This window comes from Acyrthosiphon pisum, chromosome X, assembly GCF_005508785.2.
Source record: "Acyrthosiphon pisum isolate AL4f chromosome X, pea_aphid_22Mar2018_4r6ur, whole genome shotgun sequence".
Lineage (NCBI taxonomy): Eukaryota > Metazoa > Arthropoda > Insecta > Hemiptera > Aphididae > Acyrthosiphon > Acyrthosiphon pisum.
The window spans coordinates 113609422-113633378 of record NC_042493.1 but is presented as its reverse complement, the minus strand read 5'-3'; the positions used below and the strand labels follow the sequence as shown (position 1 = coordinate 113633378).

The window sequence follows — 23957 nt, the reverse complement described above, 5'->3', positions numbered from 1 at the left end:
CAGTTAATATAGATATAAAACATTTACATTATTCTTTTTTTAACATATATTTTTATAATAAGGTACTTTTAAAAGCAGATGCATATCCTATAGTTGAATTTGAAGGTTTAACTAATAATATTCCTGATACTGTTGATGCAATTGTCGATGAAGGCAATATACATACAAATCAACTGCCTTTGAAATCAAACAGTGTTGTAAAAAAAGTGATTATTAGTCATGAGAATTCCAATGATAATTCTGATGAATTAGCTCTGCCTATTTTGCCTATCTCCACATATAATGTTTCTGGAATGGTAAATAGTAACATTAGTTTTATATTTTTATAATATATTTTCGTTTTTCACTCACATATTCTGTCATTCATAATTTTGCTTTTTTCTTAGAAACAATATGAAAATAATAGATCTCAAATGTGTAGTATTCCAGTCCATACAATTTTAATAAGAGAGCCAAACCTTGACCATAGTAAAATAACCAATTCTATAAAAAATATTTTTGAACAAATATTTTTAAATATGGACTCTGTGCAGTTTCCTTCAAAATGGTGCAGAATCATTCCTGGAAATAATAAAAGTGTTTTATATAGTAAAATGTTATTAAAAGAAATTGATTTAAAGCCATACTTTGAGCGATCTGTAATCATAGATGAAAATGCAACAATAAGATGTTCAAATATGAATGATACAATTCAGATTAGTCATCTTAAATTAAATTCAAATTTGGTACAAAGTATACAAGAACTTGAAGACGTAATTTGTAAGGTGGATAGTGCTATAATGTGCGAAGGAGTTAATATACCAACAGAAGCGTTGAAATATAAAACAAATACTCTATGTATAGATAGTAATGGACATTTTCGACATATTGGATGTTCGTTAATAGTTAATGAAGAATTAGCTATTAACAGATTAAATAATAATAAAATAATTAGACAGTGTAAATTTTGTAAGATAGCATTGATTAGATGCCAAAGAAAAAAATTGCGTATGAAAAACACACCTGTTGTAAAACGTGTTCGTTTACTTTGTACTCCAAGTAAACTTGAAAAGCTTAAGTTACTTTGTCAGCGTAATAAAAATATAAGAGAATTGAATCGTCGTGCTGGAAAACAATTAAACAAATTAAAAAGTCAATTAAATATCTGTCAAACAAAATGTAGTAATTTAGATGAATCAACTATATTAAAAAATTTAACATCCAATAATATTCCAAAAAATTATCAATTGGTAATAAATGAAATAATAGCTACCTCCAAGAGAAAAGGTTCAAAAGGTAATCGATATACAGAAGACTGGATAATACTATGTATGCTTTTACATATTAGATCACCAGCTGGTTATTCTTTTATGCAAAATAATAAATTGTTACCACTACCTTCAGTCAGAAGAATCAGAGAGTATTTGTCAATGATAAATACTACATGTGGATATGACAAACAATTTTTTGATATTTTAAAAAAAACATTTAGATACTAAAACAGATCTTCAAAAGCATGGTGTTTTGATATTTGACGAAATCTCGCTTAGAGAAAGTGTTTCAGTAAATTCTAAATCTCTCACTTATACAGGTTTAATAGATTTTGGAGAAGATGATGAAATGAACTTACCAAAAGCAATAGACATAAATTCTAAAGCCACACATGGGTTAGTTTTTATGTTCCAACCCATAGCTGATAATTATACACAACCTATCTGAGTGTTTGCATTCAAAGGACCAGTTAATGGACAAACACTGGCAAAATTAATTATTAAAGCTATGTTGCTTCTTGAGAAAGCAGGTGCTCGGGTCCATGGGTTCGTTTCAGATGGAGCTCAAACTAACCGACGAGTATGGTCTGAGTTTGGTATAAGTGGAAAATTAGGTAGTTCAAAAACTCATATTGAACATTTCGCTGACAGTATTAGGAAAATTTTCGCATTTTCTGATAGTCCTCATTTAATTAAATGTGTCAGGAACCGGCTATATAATAACAGACAACTTCGGGTAATATTCAGTTTTTTTTTTGTGCCATTAATAATACAATTCAATATCCATACATTACTTGCAGATAAATCCAAATGAAAATCCAGTGAAGTGGGAATATTTTGAAATATTACACGCCCAAGATAAAAAGAATTGTAACAGCCAATTAAACATATGTCCAAAGTTGACTGAAAATCATGTAAAATTATTAAATACATGTTTAAAGATGCGTGTACGTCTTGCAACACAGGTACTTATAGGTTATTAGGTAATATAACTTTATAAAACGTTATATTTTCTTTTCCTTTACAGGTTTTAAGTAAATTTGTCGCAGATGGTTTAAAATTTTATAAAAAACACAATATAGAAGGTTTGAGTAATTGTGATATAACAATAGATTTTTGTTTAATCTTTAATGACTTATTTGATGCATTAAATGCAAAAATTCCTGTACAAGACATTAAAACTGGATCAAAAAATTATCAAGTTTGTTATATTTAAATTGTTTATATTTTTTTGTTTATTTTTAATTAATGTATTATATTGTAAATGTAATATTATTATTCACAAGGAAATTACATACAACATTATGTAATATAATAATACAATTAAAATACTAACTTATGTCACATAATCTGTTCGTAAAATTCCATTATAACATGGTTTGTATGCATGATGCATGTAATAATTTGTACAATATTTATAAAAGTTAAGCTATTAAACTATTTGATCTAGCTGGTAAAGGGGTGGATGAAACCCCTCAATTTTTTTTTTATTGATGATGATTTAATCACAGTTATAGCCTACTATAAAGGTAATAAATTAATATAGTATATAAATTAGCCCTCCCCTTGATTGAACTCCAGCTACACAACTGTATATAATGATTGCTTTTGTCAGTTTTACTGAAGGGGTATATGGCATTCAACCTGTTGAATGTCTCATAACAACTAACAAGACTAACTATTATTTGTGTTAATTGTATGTGTATTATATTAATTTTCTCTAGCAGTACCTATATATAGACGTGAAAATTACTGTAACAAGAACTACTAAAGGTGCCTTTAAATTCTATCTAAGATATAATAAATGTAAAGGCACCTTAATACTTTCTAGATGTGACAAGATTTATGTTTGTACCTACAATTTAATTTACAGTTTAGATGTATGCAAATTGTATTCTGTGTTTGTGTAAGTGTTTAATTACTTATTCAATGTAAATCACAAATTACAATTTTCAACTTTATAACTAAACAGATACTTCAACGTTCTCTGGACTGGTTGAACTCTTGGGAATCTAATTTAGAAGCTGGGAAAATTGAATCTCAAGATTTTTCAACCAAGAGTACAGCAGAAGGACTGAGAGTTACACTTACATCGTCTATAGACTTTTCCGATTATTTAATAGATAAATATGATTTCAACTACCTTCTCACAGGAAAAGTTAACCAAGATTCACTGGAGGTAATGTAAAAAAATATACATAGGCATACATTTTTGTTGAATATTATAAATTAAAAATTGTTTTAGCGTTTTTTTGGTACGGTGAGAATGGCTTCAGGTGCAAATGACCATCCATCTACACCGACTTTTTAACAGGTATATAAACTGCTTTCAGTTTATGCTATATTAAAACCTCTAAAGTATGGAAATTGTACTGTTGATAATAATATGCCACAAACAAATTTAATAACTATTTCCGATATAAATAATTGTTATGAAAATAATGAAGATATAACAGCAATAGACAAACTAAAAACCAAATTAAATGGTCTTATTAATGAAGGTGAATGGGAATTTACTGATATAATTGAACACGATTATTTATTGGCTCCAGTTGTGGACTGACATTAAGTATTATATAGCTGGTTATTTAACTCACCAAATAATCAAAAGAAGTTCTTGTCAAAATGTAAATCTAGTGTCATAAGTATTGAATGTTACACCTCTGAGGCTGATTTGACAAATATTAAATCAAGGGGATGGCTGAAACATCCAAATAAATATTTGTATAAATTATTGAGTGTTGTTGAAGATGAGTTTATGAACAATTTAAGTAAAACAAGTGTTTTTGAAGACACAGTAGAAGCATTGATAACCAAGTGTGAAACGTTCACATTTCCATCTACGGAACATAAAGATTTTATTTTATCATACATTATAAAATATTATAAAAATATGAGAATGCGTCAGTGGACTAGGCAAACAAACCAAGAACAGCTAAAAGAAAATGCGAAAAAAAAGAAACTGTCTAAATTTTGTAAATCATAATCTAATATTTATATTCTATAATAATTAATATTATACATACCTATAAATTAAAAACTTAAAAGTTGTTTGTTATTTTAAAGTTTTTAGACTTAGTACTACCTTAGTACATCAACAATATTCTATAATCGTGCCAAACGAATAATTTTAATACAAAATATTAAAATAAAAAAATTCTCATGAAATTTATTTGTAGATATTATCAGATAATATCTAGATCGTCTTACGTCACTGATAGATGGCAGTACTAGTATATAAGAGTTCCCTGTCCCATCAATAAGATCATGGGTGATTACACGTTAATTTCATTGAGTTGCATAGGGCTGGTGGTAACTATGCAGTGTTCGGATTAGATAAGTATTTTTTTATCTAGATAAAAAAAAAGATACAATTATTTTTTAAATAGTTATAAATTTTGGTATATTTTAGTTGGGCACTAGGAACATAATAATAATAATAATGATATAAATAAAAATAATTACATTATTTATAAACCGTAAACTTTGTTTGAGAATCTGTATAAATATTTAAAAAATTTAGTACAATTTCGCGATTTTTATCAATAAAAAAATGTATCTAGATGAATTTATTTAGATTAGTAAAAAAAATATCTAAGATGAACGTTTAGATACCTTGTGACTATTTATCTAGATAAGTCCGAACACTGTAACTATGTGAATGATGGTGAATGTCCAGAAATTGCTTCAAACAAAAGTACCCGTGTCACCCAGTTCTTTCTTACTCAAAATAAGAAGAAGATGATGATTACTCCCTTTCAAGAGATATTACTAGAAGCTATAATAAATTATTGTAAGTTAGTGACTTAGTTAATTTTTTGTACTAACATTTTCTTACTATATAATAATTTTGATTTATTTATACAACGTAATTATACGCGTAATAAAAATCCTATTATATTTCAATATCAATTAATAACCATTATCTGGATGGAGTAAATTCTAGTGTAAAAGTTGACCACTCCTCTCAAAAAAAAATCTTGGCTACGCCACTGATGTATGGTCATAATTTATTAATTTAAGAGAAAATGAACTATCGTTCAATAAGTTATAAAATTAATCTACTCATAATAATTCGAGTACATAATTAAAGTACCTACATATTTTTGGGTGAATTCGACCAAAAATTAATAATAGTATTTAAGAGGATGCAATACTCGCATGCGTTGTCTCCGTCTTACAAATACACAACATAGCACAAACTGTTTTGCGCAGGACAACTATGCTTCCTCTGTATTTATAGTAGAATTACTAAAATTCTAGAACACATAGAGAAGAACTTTATCTGTGTCATCGCGTTTTTATTATTTGGATAACATTAATATAATTTAAGTTATTAGTTTGAGAACATTAATTTTTTTTGTTTAATTATTAAAAACTATTGGTAAGTGCTATAAAAAAAACAAAAACACTACAACACAGATTAAGCTCTTCCTTATGTGTTGTGGAATTTTGGTAATTTTACTATAAATAAAGAGGGAGCATAATTATTCCACACTAAACAGTTTTTGCTATGTTGTGAATTTGTAAGACGGAGATAACGTATGCGGGTGTAGCGTCCTCTTAAGTGTTTTATTTTATATATTTAAATTGAAATATTTTTAAAAGTTTAATATTTATCAAAACAAAATGTATAGATAATATTGTATGATATTATTGTAAATATAGTTTTCTATAATTAATGCCTCTAAAATATTATTTAGATTTATAATTGATTAGGTATTTTGAAAAATGAACTGCTTAAAAATGTTCTATCTTTAAAATTTAATATCTTATGTAGTGTGTTATTTAATCAGTTTGTTTAAAATAAAAATATTCAGTTTTTTTTTTTACAGAAAAAATTAGGAAAGAACTTGTAAAATTAATTTTATTTAGATATATTTCCATAGTAGTAAACCTACTACATCTTACTATCAATAGTTTTCAGAGGACGCTACAACCGCATGTGTCTATCGCATCTATCTTACAAATATACAACGCAGAAAAAAACAGTTTTGAGCGGGAAAGAATGAAAAGTCTACAGTCATAACTAAGAAACAATATTTTCACTACATAAAAAGGAAAACTTTGGCTGTAGTATGTTGTTTTTATGTTTTAGATATCATTTATATGAAAAAAGTTCTTAGTGTTTCAAAAACCATTATTGTTTGTGTTTTTAAAACTTGAAAAACTTTTTAACAGTAAAGTGAATTTAACTTACTTATACTAATTTAAAAATAAAAACGTTACATGATCTCACATTATATTTTTTCTTTAATATTTTAACTTTAAATTAATATGCTCATAACTTGCTTTAAATTGAAAAACTTATGAGAGAACTTATTTAATGTAATTTAATATTAAAATTACCTCAACTAAATGGATTCTATTTAAAGTAAAATATGCTCTGTTAAATATCCATAAAACAAAGATAGCAAATACAGGTGATCTCTTATTTAACCATTCAACATAATTAACATAATTTCCTTGTTTACCTGAATAAAGTAAATAAAATGCTTAAATGATGTATTGATATGTGCTTCCTCGCTTAGTCTAACGACTGAATTGAAATGTGTATGATATACATGTGCATTGTGCATACACCCTCAATAACCGTTTAAGTATTGTCTTAGCAATTGATATGAAGTTCTTAGGAAATGGGTCACCGATTCTTGCAGGGAACAATGTTTCATCGTCCAATTGATCCTGAAACCAATTCATCAAATAATCAATATATTTCGGAACAGAACACGGTATTGGTCTCTTTACAGTCAGGCCATCTACCCAATGATATTCATATTTGGGTCCGGCAGACATTGTAGAACAACTTTCATCGGTGCAGAACTCTGTTAATGTACCATACATGTTTATTTGATTGAAAAAATCAACAGCTGGAACAAAATTTAATATTGTTTAATACTACAATATTTTAAACTAAATTATATTAATATGTTGAAAGATAAATGTTTATTAGAAACTAAAATATATAAATATATAATTCAAATTAATGATACTAGGTATCAATCGAGGTATGATCTGTAAATAAAAGTTATTCCTAATCAATTGTTATACAAATATTCATAATAATTTAATTGAATTAAATAGTTTTGAAAATAGGAATAATTATAAGTAAAATGTATTAATTGTTTTGAAAATTAATTGAAAATATTAGATATTATATTTTTCTTATACCTAAAAATAATAAAATTTAATCATAATCTACCAAAAAAAATTTATTCCAGAAGAAAATATGAGAAACATTACTTATGCCAATAAGACTTCAATAGTATAGTTGGTAACAATAAATAGATACTATAAGTAGTTTAGTTGAAACCGAATAGTTATGATTGTAATAATATGGGTTTTAACATCTAAAAGAATCTAAAGAACAAACAACTTTTCAAGACAAATCAGAGCAATTTTAAGGAATGAATTGGGTATTATTTAGAGAATTACAATTTTACATCACAAAATAATATTGTTTATAATGCGAAAAATGTGTTTAATCTTTAACTATCAGTAGGTATTTAGATTTTAAAGTTTAAACTTGGAAGTAAACATTGTAACTTAATGATTTCAATCTTTGCGCAGATATTTATATTAATTTTATTGATATAGGTATTTACAAAAAATAAATGATGATGATGTATTTGGTTATTCACAGCCTTTAATAATAATCATCAATTCATTTTAATGTATTTTAATTAGGGACTATTAGCAGATTAAATTTAAACCTTAAAAATAATCCTAAATATAAGTTGGTACATACGAGAAATACGACTATTATGATAGATTAAAATAAACAATACAGTGATAAATATATTATATATGTATCTATTGTAATACAACTATTTTAATTTTAGGGATGCATAATTTTTAATTTTATTGGTCTCTTGAGCTCATTTTATACATATTATATTGAACAAATACTTTTACAATTAATAAATATTTACTTAAAATTAAGAACATGAGAATTCACATTGACACTTACTGTTGAATGCAATCCATTCATTGATATCTTCACCCTTTGGTAGTCGAACAGCGAATCTCAGATTGCTTGAACCAAGAGTTTTTGACGCGTGTTTCATCAGATTGAAATGATTGGTACATTTTAGTATATTCTTCTTAGGTTTTAAAGTCTTCGATAATCTGCCTCTACTGCAAAAAAAAACTTACGACTGTTAATAACATGTCTAGACTGCCGTATGCAACCAATGAACATTGTAAATCACTCACAATGGAATGTTCATTATGAATTTGCCTAGAACGTCTCTTGACAAACAATCGCGACGAATACACTCTCGCAACAATACGGACATTTACCGACTACATCTACACTAAAACGATCACTTGTATGATATACCGGGCAACAAAAATTAATAATGTCGGTGGATGAGGATGAAATTATTAAGAAACAAAAACGAGCAAAAGAAACAATAGAGAATATGTAATTTGTGGGTTCCGTTACAGCATTGCAAGATGTAAACTCGATGTAGGTAGTAGGTACATTAATTCAGATGTTAACGACTATAGTGAATTATTATAATTGTATTTTTCTGAAAAAGAAATGCAACTAGCGACAGGTAGTAACAAAAGAAATTGGCGATGGAAAATAACATTATAAGAGATAATATAATATTATGTATTATGAAATATGATAAACAGCGTTTATTTTCTCGTGTCAACGGACGAGAGGATGGAGGGAGTAACGCGAGCCCTTTTCGGGGCCGGTATCACCGTTTCCTTATCACTAAAAATAATATTAAATAATTTTTTTTGAATCGCGGAAAAAAAGCCGTGGTAAAAAAGTCCCGGAAGGCCGGAAAATATATAATAGATAATATCTTAATTACGAGACGACGCGGTATCGTCCTTAGGTCGTCTCCGCGGTACCAACATATATTTTATTATAGTAAATTTTTACATTGACCAAAAGTATGTCGGGCAATGCAAATTGTCCAGACATTGTTATAGAATGACCGGTCATCATAATAAACAATATTATTACTAACTGATTACTTTACCCGAAACTGATGGGCACTGTGCACAATGCCCGGCTACCCCACTTTGTCCGTAACATATATATTATATTAGTAGGTAGCTTATATTACTGTTAATTAATTTTATAAATAATATTATATTAGATGAGAATAATTAATTATATGTACCAGAAATGTGTTTATTATGACATTATGTACCTAACATATTGATTGCATTTTTATTGATTAATTGGTAAGATAAATGAAATGATAATGTAAATTAAAATTAAATGATTAGATCCACAATAGGATAAAATAATACTATAAACAATGAATTGTTAAGATATTAATTATTTTTTTTTTAACAGTGGAAAAATCTTACAATTATGTGGTCAGTTATAAATTTTGTTGAAGACAATGGTGTTGAAGTTGTACAATCGTTTTGGGTCCATAAAAATAATTGCGCTTGGCCAAAAAAAAATGTAACACATTTCATAAAGCAAAGAATTCCTTCATATAAATTTGATTTTAACTATTTACAAGCCAAACAATTATGTAGTGATTTAGGTAGGCAATACAAATTGAATAATTGTTGTTACTGTGTAGTTCAGTATATATATTCTATATATATATTACAGGTGACTATACTTTAGCTAAACAAAAGGCAAAAGCATCTGAACACACTTCACATCTTTCATCTTCAAATGAAACTTCTGAAGAAAGACCGATTCCAAAAAACTAAGAAAAAAATCATGAAAAATGATTAAAAAAAAAAGAGAAAAACTTAAGTGGAACACTGACTCTTTAGATAGCCCAGGTAATTTGTATATTTTGTTGTTTATATATATAATTTAATTTTAACTTGATTAATTGTTTAGCTTCATCTATCGACGAAAATAAATTAATGTATTTATCAAAAAAATTTTAATCACTGCCAGATTTTGCCATCACAATAAAATTCATCATGGTAGTATAATTTAATATCTTCTCATAATTTCGTAAGTAAAAACCAAACCAAAGTGGAACTTTAATTTCGATAAATGAAGATTTTTTAGAAATTTGTAACACCAACAATATTGACTTCAATGATTTAAAGACAGAATTAAAACTACTTGAGGAAATGTTTTTATCAACTAATAATAGTGAACATTTTGAAGCAAATTTAAATTTATATTTGAGAAGATACTTAATTGGTTCATTTAACAATAATATATACAATATTTATAAAATGTTTTTAACTATTATCATGAGTTCTGCTTTGAATGAACGTTTGTTTTCATCTATTTATCGCATCAAAAAAATTACAAGAATTATAAAGACTAATTAAAGTAACATGGCTATTTTACATACTGAAGATTTTAAAATGGATTTTGATACAATTATTCATCTGTTAAATAAAACTGAAAAAGGAAGAAAAGTTCAATTGACATAGACATTATAATTTAAATTTAAATATTAGAATTTCGTTAGGTTATTAAGTATAACTTTTTATACTGTTATTAATATAAAAATTAATCATATTTAATTCTTTAGTATTAAATTTATTATGATAGAAATAATATTTATACTATTATATTATATATATTCATAATGTTATTGACTACGGAACTAAATTCTATATTATATAAACATAAAGTAATTGGCAGAATGTTACTATTGGTTATGCCATCATTTCATAAGACGTTTTCCATCAGTCGATTTAATTTTAATCACTAGCTTATATAATATACTTTCTTCAGATTAAGTATATGGAGTCTTTAAGAATACAGTATATCAACATAAAATACAATTATATTAATTGAAGCATTAATCTAATAAAATTTAAAAATATATATATATATATATATAAGTACCTAACATACTAATTTATAAAATATTTTTAAAAATATAATAATAATAATAAAAATATAATTTAAGTTAATATTGACATAAATTTATGAAATTAATCGAAATAAATATAAACTATAAATTTTAAACAAAGCAAGAACAAATTTATAATTTATTAAACATACTCAACCTAACTATTCTGAAATTAAAATATCAAAATATTTTATTTAAATAAAAAGTAAAAATGTATATTTTATATTACCAATCCTAAAAATTAAATTGTTTGTGATAAATACCTTGTTCTTAGCTCACTAAGAAATTTTTGTAGATACATTAAAAATATTTAATATTACAATTTTTGTTAAGACATTATGCCGTTTTTTTTTTGTCAATAACTAGGTAGTCCAAAACTAGTTTCTACACAGAGTAGTCTTCTATAAGTTACCGATTAATGAGAAAAGTATCTAAACAATTATAAATAAGTAATGCTGAACGAGTACTTTTTACGCCTTAAAAATGTAATGTTCAAGATTCTTGAAATTTTAATAATATATAATATTATATAGGCTAAGTAGTAAACAATCCAAAATGTTGAAAACTGGATATGCCCCCACAACGGATAACAAACAATAGTGGACGCCTGGTGGATAGTACCTACATTTCCCACAAGGATCTTATACTTACAAATTATATGGTTTTCTGTAATACATAGATAATGGATATATTATTTCTATGTATTTGGCCCCAAACCCAAAATTAAATAAATACAGGTCTGCCTGAATGAGTCTAATAGGCAAATGAGTCAAGTAACTGCAAGTCCAATAAGCAGCTATTGGATATTATTTTTTATAAAAAAATCATTTAATACAGATTAGCTTGAAAAAAATTAAAACCTACAGTTGTGGGTTAAGGGTTTAAAAAAAAAAACTTGATCAAATTTAAATAATTGATGTAATAAAAAGATAATACAAATATGTAACTGCTTGGATGTTGTAATACATTTACATTATATTTGAAATATATGATTATTATTAAGACAACTCTTTATTGTACACTCTGTAGATTAGTCAATCAATTAATAAATAATAATGATACAAAATCAATCAGCAAAAATACATAAATTAACATAAAAATTGTAAGATTAAAAATACTTGTATGTTCTTGAATAATTGCGTTACTTTTAAGTAATATTGTTCTTGTTAATATTTAATATAAGATACTACACATAAATTAAATGTACTCAAATTAAGTAAAATAATGAGTCAGTTAGTATAAACTAGCAAAACTTTTAAAAATGTTTAAATATAATTATAATGTAAGTGTGTGTGTGTGTACCTGGCAGATTTTCAACTAAAAGAAAATTATTTCTTAAAATACTCCCATAAATAGCTTAAGATCATCTTGGTCGACGACAATAGTATTTATGTTCACTATTCCAACGAATTAGTTGACATTTAGTACTACAATATGATGTATTCTGACAACAATGGAGAGTAGCTTCATGTTGACAATTCGCACACTAAAAATATAAGTTTTATACATATAAATTAGTAATCTTAATATTGAGGGTACTATATGTATACTTGGTTAAACAGGATATTGAAAAAAAGATATCTCATTATATGTTAAAATAGTGGTTTATCTAAAAGAAATATTTGAATGTTGAGAATGAATAATGACTTTTGTTATGTGACTGTATCATATCTAACATTTTTTTTATTTACTAATTTGACTGCTACAAAATGCATTTTGCCATGTTATATTTTCATCAATTAAAGTGTATTTAATATTTATTATATATTATTATATATTATAAAAAATATTGAATAAAAACTGAAATGTATTGAATAAACTTTACAAATATATAACTAATAGTCTTTGTGTTTTTATGCCAACATTTAGTAGCTCTTATAATGTTAAATATATAAACAGATAACCATATGTAAGGTATAATAATATGTACTGAAATAAATTTAAAAAAACATATTACAAAATTACTTTCATTACTATTTCTTATATGATTTCTACAAAATATGTTGTATGATTTAAAAAATGTCTCTCTGAAGTTTAAAATAAAAATAAAATTACCCATTTCTTTTTTTTTACTTCATTCAGTGCAATATTGTGGTTTTCTTGCAACAAAGCAATTTCCTCTTTATGTTGTTCAATCAGTTGTTCAAAAGTTCTACGTTTTTCACATTCCATTTCAGTTCGAATCTAAAACAAAATATTTCGCTCTAGAACATAATATATAAAATACATCTAATTACAAAACTAACCTTGTTCATATGGTATTGTACTAAATCTTGAGATGAAGAATTAATTATTTCATCTTCAACAACATCAGGATCTTTTAGACTTTCAGTTGTAGATGTTATATTTTCTTTAACTGGAGATTTTGTTTTCAATGGTGAAGTATTTTTTGATGTTTTAACTCCATCAGATGCATTAGAATTTTCATTTCTAATTTTAACTTTTGTTTTCAAATGTTTAACTGGGGTACTATTTACAATTACAGGTTCAACAACTTTTCTTGGTCTACCTCTAGGTCTTTTTTCTACAGTGTTATCAGGACTGGTTTTTTTAATTAATAAAGATTTCTTTACAACTTTTTTAGGCGGACTTATTTTTTTTGTCTAGAGACAACGGTCTACCTAGTTTTCTTTTTACAGGTTTTAGTTTGTCTTTTGATTCTGATTCCTGAGTATCTGTCTCCACTTTTGACCCAGTTTTTATTGATATTTTCTGTTCTTTAATATTTCTTCTTTCATAACCTTTGAGAAAAGGCGAAACCTTCGTTTTAAGTTTATGTGGTTCTTCTTCATTTTCTGAAGACGAACTAGAGGAAGATGATGATGATTGAACCGTAAGACCAAACATTAATTTGTCCAATTGAAGTTTATGGCGACTAAGTTCCTCGCATGCTTTGTTCCATTGAGACGTTCGACCTTGAGACTAAAGGAATAAGTGTTTATTTAAAACAATTGTAAAGTTCAAATGTACAACCCTACATAAGGCTTTAAAGATAAATAATTTTTTTTCGTTTATATCAGTAAAAAATGTAAGTAACATATTTTTAAATTATAATAAATTTTTAAAATTCTTAGATATTAACCTTCAAGGTATGAATGTTCATTGATATAGGTCGTACTTGAGTTTTGTCAATAATTCCAAGATGGTGTTCGCTACCAAAAAATCTTACTTCATACATATCACCTTCAATTTTCAAAACCTAAAATATTATTTTAAAATAAAATATTGTAAACAATATTGTCTTAATTTAACTATAAATACTTTTGCTGGCCAATATGGAAAATCCTTTTGTTTTGCATACACTAGATCATGTGGGGGCTTACATGGTTTACAGAACCAAAATTTTGAATTTTTTTGTAAAGAATATTTGTAACAATAATGGCACCTCATTATCTCATCCAAAATTCGATTGCAATCCCTCAACATTAAACGGCCATAATCGGCTAGACTGCTGTGAACTATAATATAAATATACATTTTATCATATAGTTATAAATTGTTATAGTTTATTAATTTTTAATACAGGCTATATTTTTATGTTTATATGTGTTTAATTTGTTTAGTCTTATGAAGGAAAGAATAGAGTTTAAGTTGTTATAATTTACCCCCATGAAAAATAATAATATTGTGAACAAAGGTTAATATATCTGCTCGGAACTCTTCAACATTTTTATATTTATCATCATCAGCTTTATCTCCAATCATTTGAAGGTCTATAACTCTAAAATTTAAAGAAAACATTAAAAATATATTTTTAGCCAAAGAGTACCAAATTATTTACTTGAAAATAAGAAAATCTATTCTCCTAGGATCTTTGTCTGTTAATGCATATTTCTTGTTTAAATGCAAATCACTGCCTTTTAGTTGACTCTGACATTGATTTCTTTCTGAAACATATGTTGATGGAGCAGTAGTAGCAATTTTGCGTTCTGACCATGTTGAAGGTATCTAATTAACAAAAATATTCATATAACTAATATGAAATGCCAAATAATTAGTTTAAAATGTATTAAGGACAATTACTTTTTCTCTCAATCTACCAGTAGTATGATAAAGAAGCCTGTTAAGCTGGCTTTTTTTAATCTTTTTACGAGCTTCTATAGTAGAAGCACAATTCTAAAAGAATATAACAATTTAATATAGTTAAAAAATAATAATTAGAATACCAATAGTACTATTTACTTTGCATATATTACAAATGAACTTATGCTTAACATCATTTTCTGGCAAGTATTTTTCTTCAATACATGAAAGATGGAAAACTCGATAACAAGATGTACAACTTATCACATCTCCAGCACTGTGACATTCAAAACAATACCAATCATGGCTATCTTTTTTAGCCTATAGAAAAACAATACAAATTAATAAAACATGTTAATAAATTTAAATAGGATAAGTCGCAAACTTTTTCTCCTGGAAGTTTATATCCTTTGGTTTCAACTCCCGCTTTTGAACCTTTATTACCAATTCTTTTGGTTAAAATCAAAAGATCATCTTGAACACAATAATCTAATTGTCTTACTACTTCCTCTGTTGAACACAAAATAATTAGTTTTAAAAAGGTATTTATAATTAAACTGTAATGTTTTACCTGGTGACATATTGTGGACTCTAGTCATATATTTTGTGATTCGATCAATATCTGGTACCTGCTTTTGAATACGTAACACTTTCACCGCATCCCACAGCTTTTGAACAGTCAATGGGCATGATATACGGCTGCGGTTTATTGCCATAAATAATCTATCACTCATGTCAATTAGTACACCAGTTATTGACAAAGAAAAAAAAGTGTATAATAAGCAACACTTGTCAAATTTTTAATTATTGTTCTAATAGAACAATGATTGCTCCTAAATACAAATCCACTTAAACCAATCTGAAAGCAAAACAAAATTAATTAATATTTAAAAAGCAACTCTACTTTCCAATAAGCTAAAAATGTTTCAAGTATATACTTAGCTATTAATTATTTCTGTTAACACATAGATTAAACCTATTTTTAGTTTATTTGAATATTCTTAACAGTATGTAATAATCAAAAATGTATGACTAGGAACTGGATTTTTAGATTAAAAAAATATTATCCTAATATTTTTTTAAACACATACGAATATTTTCCTTAAATTCCTTAAAAAGTGAGAAAAATATTAAAATATAATCATGTTTGTCAATTAGGTATGTGTGTATTTTTTCCTCACAATTTACAAAATATTCCCTAAACTCTTAAATATTCTCAAGACATTTTTCTTTAAACTTTGGGTTAAACGAATCATCCACATTTCTAATGTTTTAAAATTGCATAAGTTAAATTAAATCTTTAATATGAATATTACATTTTATATAAGTAGGTATCTATAACATTAAATTGGATTTGATATTAGGAAATTTATGTACTTACAATTATTATGAATTTATTAAGATATATGCAGGCTAATTTTATTTATTATTATGCTTATATATTTCACATTTATACACTTCATAAAATCATAAATAATACAACATTCAAAGGTGATACGTAAGAAGTAGTTAAGATAAAGCATAGAAATTCTTGTAAATATAGATGTACAATCAAAAAAATCTAATAAGGAAATATTAGAATATACCTAATAGGTAGGTACCTATAATAATGTAATAGCTGATGTACAGATAAAATATTTTTAAGAATAAATGTGTTTATAAATTATAAATAAATTGGCGAAAATTAGTTTTAAATAAGTAATTTGATATTTAAAAATAAATATTAAGGTATACTGAGTAGATTATATATGTGCTTAATGATATTCATATAATATATAGTCAAAGTGGTACCCATTTCATAGAAATACCGCTGAAACTTATTTTCGTGAGATGTCAAATGTGATATACATTTTTTAAGTCAACTTTTGACTGGTGCCATCTGATTAGCACCTTTTTCCAAGACCTAACTTCCTAATTAGGTAACAATCGATATGAAACTGTATATAAAGATTCTTTGATTTTATGCCGTAATTAATTCTTAAAAATGTAAATGGTACTTGCCTACTACGATTAGGTTTATATAAGTGATAAGTCTTATAAGAGAACTACGAAGAACTATTAGTTCTATAAGCCAATGAGTTTGTGTCTAGTCAAACCCTCCAAGTTCTTACACTCATGTGTTTAAGTACGAATGGTAGGTACTGAAAATGGCCAATGGATCTAATATACTTCACAACATTTGGTTCTTTCATCGAGCAATATCTCAAGTGCAACCGGGCAAGTGAATTTTAAATGGATAGAATAAACAGAGGTGAAAATATTACGTTTCAAATTCGGTCGGTTTGACTGGCACCCCCGTTGACCGTCGTCCGGTGGCGAACGGCAGCTCACACGAAAACAGAGGCAAACTCTTTGCAGTGGTGACGACGTTGGCGGCCGGCTGTCACGGGCGGGAAAACCTCGAACTCGAGTGACATCGCTTGACGCGTTCAAATCAAAAACCGTACAATGGACGTGAGAAATAAATCATAGCGCAAAAACGAAGACAGTGATTAATATTGTTGTTTACAAACGCAAAATGAAAATGAATGGAATGTGGAAAGGGGAACGGCATGTTAGGGTTTTGCCACTTTTGGGTGGGATTCCGCTCTTCTCGTCCATCAAACAACCTGTCCGCCCGTCAAATCGATTTATCAGCACACGAGCGCATCAGTGTTACCAATCACATTCCATCGACGTATTTGACATAACAGATTTTCATTCAGACTGCCACGGTGCCGTGACGGCGTGGTGGCGGGACATTCGTAGGGATGGATCCAGCACCCATATTAACCCAGAAAAAGATCCACTAGTAAAATTCGTCAAAATCACGAACATTTCTTTTATACTTTAGATTTGTAAATTTAGTTCAAGATTCTTCATAAGCTTATAATTTTCTATAAACGATAAACATTTTCAAAATATATTTCTTATTCTTTTTTTTATCTATTTATACACATTTTATATTTTATATTTGTTCTATAAATAATCGATGAGATTTCTTTTTCAATTCCTGTTGATGGCTTTTTTTTATTGACAATTTCTAGATATAATAATATCATTATAATGTATAACAATAACAACGGTTTTACCTTATTGTGAATTTATGAATAACATTAATAAATTATAACTCGTTAAATGAATTTAAAACGTTAAAAAAAAAATTGAAAACAAATAACTCAACTTTTTAACTACATTTCAGGGACGTGGATTGGTTTGGGTGACGTCAAAGATATTTTTACATGTGAATTGGGAGAACGATATTGAACACACGTTTAGGTACACATTTTTCACGTACTAATAATGAATAGGTACAACGTTTGGGTACATCATATTTTTAAAATAATAACACGTTTTTAAGTTTTTTCTTTTAAATTTTCTTTTTTATAGTCCATTTGCGTTACCCAGGACTCAGGAGACACCACGAGGAGGTTAGCTCTTAATTTATTGTTTCCCAATTTTTTTTTTTGCTTTTAATTTCAAAATATTTTTTATATTACATTATATCATATTAAATCATTAGGCCATGCGTATTATTGAATTTTATTCTTTTTTCGATACCTAGGTGGACGAATATCATATAAATATTTCCTATTATCGTTGACAAGATTAAATGGTTTAAATATTTTTCATCATGATTCTTACTGTTCTGTTAAGAAAAACGAATCAATCTGAGATACTGAGTGATTGAATGAATTAAGAAATTTGTAGTCATATACCTATACTACATTGATACATGTGTAAAGATTATAAAGATTACTGTTATTGCCGGAAACGGTATAACAACAGAACGTGCGACCAGTCACCGTATGTACTCCGCTACGCCTATAATACCTGACGCACACCGTCCGAACTGTGTAATGCGTGGGCTGCGTACGAGTTTATTCCCTGGTCATTATATATTATTTTCAATATATAGTCAAATATTCAGTCTATTTGCCTAACCCGAGAACACCACGAGGAGATTGGCAGACAAGTTTCTCAAAAATGTTGTTCTTTTTAGTTTTTTTTATATTTTGAAAATCATTAAATTTTTTGTTAAAAAAATTATTAGTAAAAAAATGTAGTAATTTAATAAACATTTATAAAAAATTGTTTTTGAAAATTGGTATTTGGAAACGATATAACCAGAATACTGTGACATATAATGAGCCGGGAATCAACTAATACATAAAGTAGGTCTTGGGAATCAACTCACCTACTGCAAATGCGTGTATATATGTGTAGCCAAACTCAAGGAAAATGGACGGGTTTGCCAAGCAAGATCAGTGTGTGTGCTAGTATGTGGGTGGTGTGTGTATGTGTGTATATGAGTGTGTGTATAATAAGTACTTAAAACTAATGGTAGGAGGGTAACTCAAATAAATGGTAAAAATTGTTTGGTTATTTGTTATATATAATATACATATTTAGATAATACACAAGTTTAATTTACAGCAACACAGTATTATAATATGGGTATATAAAATATAAAAATAATGAGTTTGAATCGATGATAACTATGGCCCTTCTGGCTTAACAGATAAAAAATTTACAAGCAGGTTACACTCGAATAAATAAATTTGATAATAATATTATTATTATCTATTTATTATGGCAATTATGAATTAATACATGTTTTAATCAGGTGATAAATAATAAATAAATAATAAAAAATATGAAGATAGCCTTCAGGTACCTATATAATAATACTTGACAGTCCTTCTGGTATCAACAAGGCCAATAATATATAAAAAATAAGAATGAAAACTCACCGATTGCCGGAGCACTACTGGCCAGCCGCTAAGATTTATGAAAGAAACTCACAATAATATTATAATAAATGTTACAAATTTAAATTTACATTCAGGTAAAATATATAAGTGTAGTAGATATCTATTTACAATATAATACTTACTCGGGATGGGAGTTCAACATTCAACCACTACCCACCTCGAAGTTTTCTTAGAATCTAAACATTCAAGTCATATAGACATTTAGTTTTAATTTTCATAACCTCCCCCTCCCATCCTAAAATTGGTTCTGAGTACGCCCATGCCCACTTAATTTATAATTTACCAATTGTTTATAGAAATCATCGTTTTGTTGATAAATGTACAATCATTAATTATATTGTACCAACAATACAATTAATAATATAAGATAAATAAGTAGTACTTTTTGGTTTGTTACACTTATTTTATCATGTAGATAGAACATTTTGGTGTTAACACTATTTAGTTATTTAGATTGCTATCAAGTAAAAAATGTGTAAATTTGATTGATTTATTTAAGTTTTGGATAAATCTAAAAAAATAGACCTAATAGGTTATATATAATATTGTATTTAATATTGTATTATAGGGCATTGATCATTAAACTATATGTATTAAAAGGAGGATTTTCAAAAAAATCGAATTAGCACCTTTTAGTTCTGAGCCTACGATATACAAAAATGTTCGTTGTGGTGGAATTGATCATGTGGGTTGATGGACAAGCAAGGGAGTTGAGAAGCACTCTATTAAATACATTAAGTTGAAGAGACACTATATGAAGAGTGGAAATGGTAAAAAATAGTAGTAATGGTTGAAGTAACAAAAAATAATTATTTTTTAAAACTGTGTGAAAAGTATTCAAAATTTGGTATGTGTAATATTTCAATTAAATTAAAATCAAAAGAAAAATGTTCAGGTCCACTCAGTCATGACGAGATCCAATAATCAGTAAAAACATTTATTAAACTCTTACAAAATCAATTTGTTGGTGAAGCATTAACTAAGAGAAAACTACAGTAATTCAACACATTCTTTGACAATGATAATACGTTGCGCGTTTGTTTCACCTTGGAAATGCTACAGACCTAACTCGTGATCATCGGTATCCTATTATGATTCCATACATGTGTATTTTTGATACTCTAAATTTCAGAAACGAACACGAATGTCATTAAATGCTGCTTGGAGTTGACATTGCTTGGATGTTAGTGAACAAGCACTTAAAATGTTTAGTGATAAATCTTATGCATTCGACTCCGTGTACTTGACCGGAAAGCAGCAGAATCCCTTCCGTGGTTTTATCGGAATCCCGATGGCATTACTTTTAGGTAGACTGTCTAGGGTCACACTAGATGGAACCATAAAGTCTAATGTGAATATCGTTTTATCAGCTTCCGTATCCTCTTCAGCGGTGACCACGATGGCATGGCAAAGGAATTTTACTAACCCACCGTGTTCAGTAAAGTGGTCATTGTAGACCCAAGAACACACCATATCTTTGAAGTTCAATGCCATGTCCAAGAATTCTATCAGTAAACAAACGGTATTTGCCAGCCATTGGTCTACAACTGGAAGTGACGATTCACCGCTAGCAACTGACCACCGTGATGGTTCGACTGGCGTTTTGGTAATGTCAACCGGTGGCAAAGTCAACTCGGCTAATCGTTTTATGTCACTATCAGTCATGGGCGAGTATGCGGAGAATAAGTTTGGTGGTCCACACCTATAACAAGCAGACGTTGAACAATCCAATTCTCCAGATTTAAATCGAATAAAGGGACCTCCATGACTATAGCATTTATAGCTTTAGTCAAAACTACTGATTATAATTATTAAAAGACGTGACACTCATTACAATTTTTATCCAGGTAAATTATTCTACTCATTATATCTATCTACTTAATATGATTATTGGCACCAAACGTATATTATGACCGAAGCCACATTCCTCATTTTCATCCTTTAAATTATAATCCATTTACCTATTTTAAAAATTTCAAAAATTCCATATACGTCGTTTAGCAACATTTCCAGACAAATTTAAGGTGACTCGTTTAACTGTTCTGTTATGAATTATTATTTATAGAAGTAAATTAATACGTCCTACCTGTTGCGGAACTCAGCTGGTGACTTAATCCAATCGATAGCTCTTTCGTATTGCATCAATTCGTCTTTGTATAAGAGTTCAGATTTAATCTGAAATATGTTCATTTTTTTTAGACGCTCAGCCACTGATACAAGTTTTGTTTTACACGGACTGAGGTTTTGCTGTTCAAGCTCTTCCAACTTATATAGTAACAGTTTCAATTGATCTAAAGTTGTCAACCGCTGAAAATTTACTGGCACTGAGGGCTGTTTTGCTGACACACCTTCGCAATTGTCTTGTTTTATGAACAACCTAATTACCAACCATAATATTAGCACTATAAACCCGATTTTTAATATTTCAGTATTCATCATAATATTATATTTTATGTAACTAAAATTGAAAATAAAATATGAAACTTGTAACTAAATAAACATAGTATCGGATGTTGTGGAAACGTGTTGAGTTATAATAACAGACCTATGTAAATAAATCCACAGCATATTAAAATTAAACTTATTAATTTTTTTTTAGAACTTCTTATCTCCTTTATAACTTTAGAGAGCGGTAGCCGCAAGGCTGGGCAAGTTAATGATTTTTTTTAACTCAGTTAAGTCAAGTTAATATGCACCAATAACAAAAAGTTAAAAGTTAAAAGTTAATTTAACTTTAGGTTAACTCAGTTAAGTTAAAAGTTTATACACACTTTTTGTTAACTTTTTATTAAGTTAAAAAAAAGTTAATTTGTTTATACAACGCTAACGTACTTAATTTTTTTCCATCCCAAAACTAAATTATAGATTATAGTGTTTATATTTTATACAATGTTTCCATATTAGTTAAATTCGAATTATATACTTTTTTTTACTTTAAACAATTCACGGTAAATATTTTTTGACATGAAAACGAAATATACTGAAGTAGTGAAATATGATAAAATTAAAAACAAAATAAATTAACTTAACTTACTTCTTGAAATGAAAAATTAACTCGTTAATTTCACGTTAATTAAAAAAGAAATTTAGTAAGTTAACAGTTAAGTTAATGAAAAGCCAAAATTAACTAATATAAAATTAACTTATTAACTTAACTTTAACTTTTTAACTCGTTAATGCCCAGCCTTGCATATTTTAGTTTAAAATTAAGGGCCTGTGCTGCGGAAATAATTCTAGCCACCCCCCTCCAAAAAAAAATTCCCTAGTTACATCTATGAATATCAAGGTGAAACTAGTTTATGTAGTGTTTAGCCTAAGTTGGAACGTGTAAAACGTGTGAATCCACTTTTCGAGAACACAAAATCGTTCCTATTCTACAGTGACTTACATTAGTAGTAAATGGTGTATGTTGGATTAATTCTTTCCAAAAACATCGCATCTCCCAATTACCCACATAATTTATTATTATTTGACTAGGTACCTAGATAATAATATTATATTTCTGTATTATTGTTATAAACTTATAATAAGTCAATATTAATACTCGTTAGTCATTACACATGAACCGTAGAACAGAGTATTGGAGGTAAAATTATTTTGACATGCGGGGGGGAATCACCGACATAATTTTGGCTTGGGGTGACGCAGTGCTTGTAATCAGTCACGAATATGCTCTGAGTGTACGCACTAGTTCCCAGATGGATGACCACCCGAGATTTTTAGTGACAAATCTTTGCCACACATACACATACATGTTCAAACAATAGTACCCTCCCAAAAGTAGCAGGCTATAATGACCTCAGTAGTCGAAGCTTACATTTCAAGTAAAAATAATAAAAAATAGCCAAAATACTTTGAAAATTATATCATTTAGTCTCTAGTAAATACAATATAAATGTTTGGTAAACACTTAGTCCAAAATATTTTACATTTGATGTTTGGATGACAAAACATTATTAATTTTGTTAAAAACTGGTGTTTTGTAAATATTTCTATTTCCCTTATTTTTTTTAGGTTTCCGATTATTTTGATGAGTATAGAATAGAATACAGGTGATTTACTTTACTGATCGAAAGATATATTAAGTTTTGAGTACATTACATTTTTTCACC

At 27.6% G+C, this 23957-nt stretch overlaps 2 protein-coding genes and 1 long non-coding RNA gene across 3 annotated transcripts; all 3 read right to left on the bottom strand.

Moving 5' to 3' along the window:
* On the bottom strand, window positions 1–2148 carry LOC107884476. The gene is made up of 5 exons (XR_003840089.1): window positions 1610–2148; window positions 1003–1104; window positions 627–900; window positions 352–561; window positions 1–288 (listed from the first exon to the last, which is right to left on the bottom strand). It is a non-coding gene; the product is annotated as an uncharacterized LOC107884476 (long non-coding RNA).
* A 1930-nt stretch (window positions 2149–4078) lies between these two features.
* Window positions 4079–7094, bottom strand: LOC100158829 (MOB kinase activator 1B-like). Its single transcript, XM_029485420.1, has 4 exons — window positions 6999–7094; window positions 6815–6935; window positions 6600–6724; window positions 4079–4090 (listed from the first exon to the last, which is right to left on the bottom strand). Exons 1-4 carry the CDS (start codon window positions 7092–7094, stop codon window positions 4079–4081), a joined length of 354 nt encoding a protein of 117 aa, XP_029341280.1.
* A 13625-nt stretch (window positions 7095–20719) lies between these two features.
* On the bottom strand, window positions 20720–22319 carry LOC100572057. Its single transcript, XM_003240577.4, has 2 exons — window positions 21932–22319; window positions 20720–21547 (listed from the first exon to the last, which is right to left on the bottom strand). The coding sequence occupies exons 1-2, from the start codon at window positions 22282–22284 to the stop codon at window positions 21067–21069; spliced, it is 834 nt and encodes a 277-aa protein (XP_003240625.1). The 5' UTR covers window positions 22285–22319; the 3' UTR covers window positions 20720–21066.
* Between the last annotated feature and the right edge of the window lie 1638 nt (window positions 22320–23957).

What these genes read in the sequence shown, in the direction of transcription:
- LOC100158829 (XM_029485420.1), bottom strand. Translation starts at nt 7,094, where the DNA reads ATGTATGGTACATTAACAGAGTTCTGCACCGATGAAAGTTGTTCTACA. An exon ending in ATTGGGTAGATGGCCTGACT is followed by an intron (nt 6,936 to 6,998) that starts GTAAAGAGACCA and finishes AATTGGTTTCAG; the next exon opens with GATCAATTGGACGATGAAAC. An exon ending in GGTGTATGCACAATGCACAT is followed by an intron (nt 6,725 to 6,814) that starts GTATATCATACA and finishes TACTTTATTCAG; the next exon opens with GTAAACAAGGAAATTATGTT.
- LOC100572057 (XM_003240577.4), bottom strand. Translation starts at nt 22,284, where the DNA reads ATGATGAATACTGAAATATTAAAAATCGGGTTTATAGTGCTAATATTA. An exon ending in CCAGCTGAGTTCCGCAACAG is followed by an intron (nt 21,548 to 21,931) that starts GTAGGACGTATT and finishes TGCTTGTTATAG; the next exon opens with GTGTGGACCACCAAACTTAT.